General features: G+C 44.6%; 1 protein-coding gene across 1 annotated transcript; it reads right to left on the bottom strand.

The window, feature by feature from the left end:
- Positions 1-6,255: 6,255 nt before the first annotated feature.
- LOC103627425 (RmlC-like cupins superfamily protein) lies at positions 6,256-7,154 on the bottom strand. The gene is made up of 2 exons (XM_008647715.4): positions 6,867-7,154; positions 6,256-6,775 (listed from the first exon to the last, which is right to left on the bottom strand). The coding sequence occupies exons 1-2, from the start codon at positions 6,986-6,988 to the stop codon at positions 6,565-6,567; spliced, it is 333 nt and encodes a 110-aa protein (XP_008645937.1). The 5' UTR covers positions 6,989-7,154; the 3' UTR covers positions 6,256-6,564.
- Between the last annotated feature and the right edge of the window lie 1,583 nt (positions 7,155-8,737).

Here is an 8,737-nt window from a genome sequence, read left to right as displayed (position 1 = left end):
TTCACCAAAATAACATACAACATACATATGCAACCATAAACTCCAGTTCTCATGCAACAAACAACCAGCAAACTTCGCAATACTCAAATACAAGTTCTTTTACAACTCTCCAACGAGGCAACGACACATAGTTTGACTTATTTCACAATACTCACATGTTCATCTCGAGTCATAGTGATAGTACTTAGGCATATTGGAAGGACCGTGATATTGTTCCAATCTGTCATAGTGATAGTGATAGTTCTATACAAAAGATATGAGATACATTAGCGAGAAAACAAGAACGACAAATAAATAATTATCCACAAAGCAAAAAAACATATCGGTATGTGTGTTTGGTGTTTGTGTATTGCATGTGCACCTCACCAAGTGTTGGACTTTTCTATTGATCAGCAAATCTTAGGAACACATATATAAGAATTGGAGCTAAGGGTTCTAGATTGGGTCTTGTCTAGACGGATAATTATTAGAAGAACTGAAGCTACTTGATCTACGGATTCCATCTTGGACAGGAAATGAAACCGAAATTGACCACTAAATGCATAAACTGGACTTGAGTTACGGGTTTCATCTTCACATATAGCATATAACTGTAAACAAGACTAATATGCCTAAATTGACCACCAAATACTTAATCTTGGCATTAGATCCGGTTTCCCGACAAAAAATGGCGGTTTACCGGCGGTTTTCGGTTTTTATGATTTTTTTCAAATTATTTGAATTTGGAACAAATTTTGAAAAAAAAAACAGTGGTTAATCAAAACCGCATTCCGGTGGTTTCGGTAAACTGATCGGTTTATCGCAAGTTTTTACCGGTTTTATAAACCATGATGGAGAGTGGGACGTTTGGAAATGGCCGCTACGGAGCCAATAGCGGTTGCGTTCTTGCCTGCCCATATAGGCACCGTGCCAGGGGCGAAGCTATGTTGTAGATTGTGGATGCATATGCACCCCCTAAAAATCCAAAAAACAGTGATAACAGTCAAATTTGCACCATATATGCATCACCCAAATTTTATTCCTATGCACCCACAAGAGACATGCACCCCCTTATATTTTGCTCTAGCTTCGCCACTGCACCGTGCCATTGTTTTAAAATTTTTAGTGAATACTCCATCCGTTTCTTTTTAGTTGTCGCTGAATAGTTCAATTTTACACTATCTAGCGACAACTAAAACGAAACGGAGGGAGTAGTTATTAGCAGTCTCATGAGGATTTAGATTGTTTCTAGGAAAGTTATTTTGTCAACGACACCAATGAAACATTTTGGGAAACGAATTTTTAGTGTTGTTTTGGAGTTCTCCAAGCAAATAAGTCGCCATGCCTATCAGGCGTCTACTTGGGATTTGGCCACCACCGGTGCACTTATATTTATTAGTTCGTCCAGATCGAGTTCACCGTCGAGTGTGGTGATCAGCAGCTCAGAACCGTGATGCAACGCAACAGTAAACCATATGCATCGTGTGTTCGCCTGGATCACGGAACAATTACAAAAACAAAAGGATGATGAGAAACGGCACAAGCGACGTGGACCCGAAGAGAGGTCGTCGCCAATCGGCGTCGGCATCGCCGCGCCAAGTCCACGGGCCTCCCCTTTCGTTAAAATAAATAAATAAATAAAAATCTCGGATGCCGATGCCATCAGGGAAGACTTTATAATTTAACCGGCGCCATGAATGGAAGGGGTCCGGTTGACGCGCGCTCTCGGAGACGGAGAGTAGATGCCAAATAACTCATCCACTTGTGGCGCCGTCGACGCACGGCAAGGCAGCAAAGTTCCCTTTTGCAAGCGCGGCGATTCGCTCCCGGCGGTCCGGAGACCAGACCTGCCGCCCTGTTTGCCCAGAGTAGCTTTATCATGTGTCCAGACTCAGGAGACATGGATGTTCTTGGATCACGTTTGACTTCGGATTAACAATAGGGCATAACAATGTACTGACACCGGTACAACGACCACAGCCGATGCTGATTTGTGTCGCTAGAGTAGACTATTGAGTTTTGGAGCAATTGGCCTCTGCTGCCATTGGCTGAACTAAACTAACCTTTCGTATGCTAATATATATAATAAAGATTAAGATTCCGTATTTGCCACAACAGCCGTTACTAAAAGTCCGGACGTACGAACAGCAATAAACCAGAAACCGAGACTGCAGCGCGCGCCGGTGGCCGTGGCACGGCACGAGCCCTAACTAACCAATCAGTCGATGCGGAACACGACGGTCTGGAGGCACTCCAAGCCATCGAACCACGTCGTAGACGCGTCGACAGGCTTCTCGGCCTCCGTCACCGGCGGCGCCGACCTGACCCTGACCCTGACCACGCCCTCCTCCTCCTCGCGCTTCCCGTTGCGGCTGCGCCCGGCGCCATTCGTGGCCGCGGGAGCCCAACTGCCGGCGCCGAAGCCAGCGGCGTCCATGGGCACCTCGCAGAAGACCATAGCGGCGACGAACGCCTCCATGGGTACAATCTCCGTCCGTGGACGCTCGCGGCGGGTCGCTGTCGTTCTAATCTGCGCGGCGTCAGCGAGAACAAGTCCGGGGGGCAGTGCTGGCGTCTTCTCGCTCGTTTGATTGGGACGTCCGACGTCGTCGCTCAGCAACTCTGGCTTTATAGCCTGGCATAATGGCGTGGCGGCGCCACGGACCTGTGTTCGGTTCCGATTTCCGAACGCGGGGACTGCGGGAGCGAGCACGTGGGCCGTCCGTGGGAGGGCCGAGCGCGTATTGGGCCGCGACGCGGCAAAGCACACGGTCTGACGTGTTGGGTAGGCCTGGCCGGGGCAGGCCGGGCCTGACCGTTCCTCTGCGACGCCGACGCTGGGCAGCAGCAGCAGGCCGAGCGAAGCGTATAGAAGGATGTCAGGGAGGCGCGGCTAGAGCAGCTAGCTTTGATGAGCGGCGGCAGCCTGAGTGAGAACAAGTTGGGTTGATCCCAAACGTCGCGCCCAGTGGCCATGCTCGACAGGCTATGCAAGGACGACGGCCCCATCAAGCTGTTTGGCCACAGTTGTGTTGCTGGGGCATTCTGCAAGTTTGCCAAGCTCGATGACGCCGTGAAGAATTTCAGGAAAGGGAATGGAGTCATCCGGCCCCCAACGCTTTCGTCTTCTGTTCTGAGTTCTGATCGAGAAACTTCGCTCACGAGTCACGACGAGCTACGGAGGTCGCCAGGCGAGCCGAAGCACGCCTGCTTGCGTAGTAGTACAAGCAACGAGCCGTAACAGGATGGATGCCTGGCCTGGCCTGGCTGCAGCGAGCTAGTAGCCCGGAAACGCCGCACCTCGACATGCAGTTATCGCTCGCTGCAGCAGAGCAGCTGCTCGGAGCGCGGGAGCGGTGTGTGTAGTTGTTGGACTGTAAATGCAGGAGAATTTTGGTCGGCCACTGGTCTGGGTGGCCGGCCCTAACGGAATTTAGGCGGATCCGTTTGGAGTACACGAGGGAACTCCACATAGTACAACAGAACACTTGTTTCTAAGGCTTTAAAACTAGCGAGACCATAAAAAAAAACTCGAGCTGGCATCATATGCATGGCAAAATCCTTGCAAAAGCTCTCGAATCTGCTCCCGAACACTGTGGCCTGTCACCTGTGGGTGCTTCGTTGACAGCTGCGTGCAGAACTGGTATGTATGGTAGCCGTCGTCGATGTGCTCATACTATGCAGCTCGTTCAGTCAAAGGACACACACGGCGACAAACAAGACGACATATAGGCAGCCGGAGCAGCGGCACTTTCGGTGGCCGGATCGAGTCGCCGAGCGGTTGCACATGTGTGAGTGAGTGAGTGAGTGCACAGGACAGGACCACCACCTTCCCTTCCAGTCCAGCCATGCAATGCAATGCAAGGCGACCGGACCGGCCAAATCAAAGGCAGGGAAGCTGCTCCACTCTATCCAGCACCACCGGCCGGTCCGCCACTGGTAACTGCCCACTGCCACTCAGAACCAAAGTGCAGAGCTAGTCACTGGTCACCCCGAGGCCGAGAGGCCAGGGGCAGCGCTAGTGCACGCACGTCGGACGGCATCTGCCCATTAATTCCGAGCTCAACCACCTACCTAGCTAGCACTAGAAGCTAAAAACACGGCTAGCTACCGGCCAAAGATCTCGCCATGCAGATGCTCTTCCGTACGGTCGCATATATCCTCGCGGATTTCATCACGAATAATGCGAACCCTACTATATGCATACCGATGAAATTGATTACCAAATTGCTTGTAAGCATTTCACATGATTCCATGCGGGACAAATAAAATTAGGACATGTTTGGAACCACTAAAGCTAATAGTTAATGGCAACAATTACTCTACCATGCATCAGTCCTTACGTGTGTAAGCATGCAAATGTAACTTCTGATCAGTTAGATCATAATCTAACCGTCGAATTAGCTGATTATTAACTAAAATAGGTCAGCTAATTATTAACGGGCTAACTATTAGCTGAAGGCCGTTTGAAACTTAGAGCTATAAGAGCAACTCCAATAGTTATGTAAATTTTAGCTCTCTAAATCACAGATTTAAGAAGTTGTTAAATGACTTTTGGAGTAAAAAAATGTAAGTTCTCCAATAGTTCTCTAAATATAGGTTGTAATTTTGTTTTGTATCTATCCACATAAAAAATAAGTCACAAAAACTATATAATGCAGTCAACATTTTTGTTTAGGGAGTTGTTAAATGGTTGTCAAATGTAGAGAGAAAATGAGGTTAGATGACAGGTTGTTAAATTTAGAAAGTTTATTTAGAGAACTGTTGGAGAATAGTTTTCATGTTAACTACCTAAATTATTGATTTAGAAAGTCTTTTAGATAATTACTGGAGTTGCTCTAATAGGTTGGTTCAACGTTCAACGGTTCCACCTCTATACTACCCTAAGATCGAGGGTTACGATTCAAAGAGGTAAGGAACAATACTATGTCGAGTTTTAATATAATCCTACATTCCTGACAAAAAAATATATCTCACTTAGGTGTTTTTTAAGGGCCTGATTATTAGATTTCGCATGGCTCTCTCTTGTCCTTCTTCTAAGTCTAAACATCTAACTATGTGTGACATTTCTACTATGTCATCGAGAATAACCACTTGACAACCCCCACCTCAACATCCCTTTCCACCCTTGTCCACTACAACTTAGGTCTAGTGGCTTCCAGCTACGGACACCGTAGATTATATTGTTTTCAGAGTGAAATTTAAATAGGCGATGAGATATACATAGCTAGCCTAACCCTTCCTAAATCACTATGCTTCCGCTCTCCACTTCCCTCTAGATCCAGAAATTGAACATCAAATATAACTTAATGGAGAAGCTTAGTCTTTCCTTGTCGAAAATAACTACCTAAGTATTTTTTAAAGGAAAAAAATGTACCAACCTAAAAGACACGGTCGGTCTTTTTCATTAGAAAAATGTGAAAATCTAGTTGAAAAGGACTCAAACCTGAAGACTAGGATGCATAACCGTGTTCCTTTCTAAATGTTACCGTGATCCAGTTGAAAAATCTAGCTAGTTGAAAAGGACTCAGTGAGTTAAGGTCACTGTCTTTCTAAATATAACTTCGCAATCCATTCCAAAGGTTACCGTGATCTTTGTCTCAGTCTTTGTAGCTATAATGTCCTTTACTGGTTGTTATCAAGTAACCGTCCTCCTAACTTGCCGTTTTATCGTCAGAGTGGCATCTCTTGTTATGCCCATTATTTAAACTAAGATACTGAAGGTGCAATGGCAAATAAGAACACCTCTAAAAAGCCACCTAAAAATCAGCTGGTAAACTAATTGTTATACTAAATAATCAGAACAGGAGTTCTATTTCAGTCTTTCTCTAATAACCAGTTGCCTAAAACTTGAATTCTGATGAGAGTAAGAAAACCAGGGGGTCTATGAAAAAGAGAGGGGAGGACGGACACGATAGGTAGCAAGCGCAGAATTTTCAAGTCCAGAGGAAAATTTATCCAGTCTTTTTGTTTTTTTTGTAAAAAAGAGAGAATTGTCCTAAAGAGCTCTCGATTCTCGAACGTTGTACTATTTCCAACATCACAGCTCCTATTTCAAACTTTACATTATAAATAATACTATTTTTACATTATAAACAGTGTTTTATACGGTCATATGCACATGCGTACTCCATACAGTATAATCATAACCGAAGAACCGCCGGCGTCGAGATGCAGACAAGGCACACAGGAAATAAATGATCACAATTGGTCAGATTTTCCAAATACATGTGAAAAAGAAAATAAATATAAAAAGACAACGTAGTCCAAGGGCGCTGGTCAAAGAAGCATTCAAAATGGATTGCACTGGGAGGAATAAACAAGGATACTTTGAACAGCCCCCGCTTTGACCGGGTTTTATTATTTCCGTTCCCGGACCAATAACTAACTAGTACTGGCCTACGCTCTCCGGGGCGAGATGCCCTGCACCTCTACGTTCTTTTACACGACAGAGAAGGCGATTAGAGATAGACACATGCTACGTAAGCAAATTAGCTAGAGAAATTAGGCTAACCAGCACAATCAAGCTAGCACTGAATCAACAATCGGGATCAGTTCAGCGGCGCCGCGCGCGAGCGATCCGAGTCAGGACGAGTCGAACTTGTAGTACTTGTCGACGGCGGCGACGACGTCCCAGGTGCAGCTGAGCCCCTTGGGGAAGACGACGAGGTCGCCGGCGCCGAACTCCACGCACTCCGACGACCCCTTGATGTGCGCCCGCACCTTGCCCTTGAGCAGGTAGCACGTCTGCCGCGCGTCGAACTTCACCGGGAACTTCCCCGGCGGGCAACCCCACCTGCACGCGCTCGGGCACGGCAGCCATTACATACGTCACGACGATCAACACCGTGAAACCGAGAAAGTAACGGACAGTGATCGGCGCTCACTTGGGCCAGGACTTGACGCCGAGCTGCTGCAGGCGCGACTCCGGTGGGTTGCGCTCGACGGCGATGGAGAGGACGCCGGGAGGCTCGGTGTCCATGCTGTCCGGGTTCGACCCCGAGGCCATGGGCGGGCGTGGTGGTACCGTGGTAGCGCGCTAGAGAATGGTAGCTCGGAAGCAGACGGAGGAGCAGCAGCAGTTATGGAGAGGCTGTGTAAGTTTGGTAGGCGTTAAGAGTGAAGTGAGGACTGGATGGACTCATGTCCTGGCAGTGAGAGGGAGGCTTGGCACTGTATTAAAACCGGAGCCGGAGAGCAAGAACCCTTTCTGTTCTCGGCTATCATAATAAAGAGCGCGACAAATATTTTATTATTTCTTTTCTGGCAGCTGTAGACGATACACTTTGAAAGGCTTGACATGTGTAGGTAAACAATTGATAGAAAAAACAACAACCACCTATTGTAAATATTAAGATACTTGTTTAAAATTAGTCCCTCTGTCTAAAATATATAAGAAACGAATTTTGTTTTAAATTAAATTATCTCAAATTTAACTAATTTTACAAAAAAAATATTAATGACTAACACATATAAAAATATATTATATTAGGGTATTGAATGATGCTAATTTATTGTCAAGGTTTGATTTTGGACCAACCTTGTTCTCTTCTATTTACACTTTTAAAGATAGAATGGGTAAAGTTACTCTTCTTGATATCATTCGGAGCATCTCCAACATGTCCTATAGTTTGAAAATGAATATAATTTATAGAATTTAGGGGCACCAACTAAATATTCCACTTCAACAGTAAAGCCTTAAATTTACATTATAGAACAGATCACTATGTTGTACTATATTTGAGGAACTTGACAGGGTGCTATATAATTTTTTAACCAAATTTTATAAAATAAGTATTGTTGCCCTATATTTCAATTTGAGGCACCAGTTTAAGACGTTGTTGGACAATTTAAACTTTGGTAGAAAAGATAGCTATTTAAACCCCGAAGTTACTATAGTGAAAAGCCAATTGATGCCCAGTGTTGACTATAGTAATAACAGTAACCACGAAAAATAGAATACTACGTTGGTGAGTTACTGAAAAGCAATATAACCGGCATCCAACTAACAGCGAAGACTGATATTGGCTGCTGTTACTGTTAAGGTTCCTAGGCCCCCCCTAAAGGTTCCTCGTTAATGGCAAAAACACCACAGTAGTAAACCGAAGCTTTGTTTTTAAAAAAACAGCCGTGGAGTGTTTGTTTGGCGAATCAAGCTATTTTAGATGAGGTATGAGTTTATTTCTTAAATTTAATTGAAATGACTTCGTTGTCATAGTAGTACTAATAACTAATAATTTATCTTTTCTTAGAAACAATATTAGTTTTTTTTATTAACAAGGTGTTAAAGAATCAATCCGTTTTATTTTGCAAACCAAACCGAGAACTTAGAGATATGAAATGATACTAGACTACCTCGTTCGATAAATCAAATAATAATAGTGCAATGGTTAGAAGGCGATAGTTTGTTCCTTGCGATCGACCTTAGTTTAAACACTAATGAGCATGTAATTTTTTTTCGCGGAGTACATGTATTTGTAGTATCTGTCATTTATATTGCATAAATCAACAATATGCAATGGTTAAAAGGCAATAGTTTTGTTCCTTGCAATCTGGGTTCAAACCTTAATGAGCGTGTGGAGGACGACGTATGAAAGGAGAAACTCTCACGTAATTGTAGTACAGTTTTTGGATTTTTTGTGGAGTATATATATTTATAGTATCTATCTTTAATTTATATAGCACAAACCAACGAGTGGTAAAATGTTAGGAGGCGATAGTTTGTTCCTTGCAATCTAGATTCAAACCCAATAAGCAC

Source organism: Zea mays, chromosome 5 (genome assembly GCF_902167145.1).
Source record: "Zea mays cultivar B73 chromosome 5, Zm-B73-REFERENCE-NAM-5.0, whole genome shotgun sequence".
Lineage (NCBI taxonomy): Eukaryota > Viridiplantae > Streptophyta > Magnoliopsida > Poales > Poaceae > Zea > Zea mays.
Note: the sequence above shows the minus strand (reverse complement) of the source record. Positions and strands in the feature narration are given on the sequence as shown.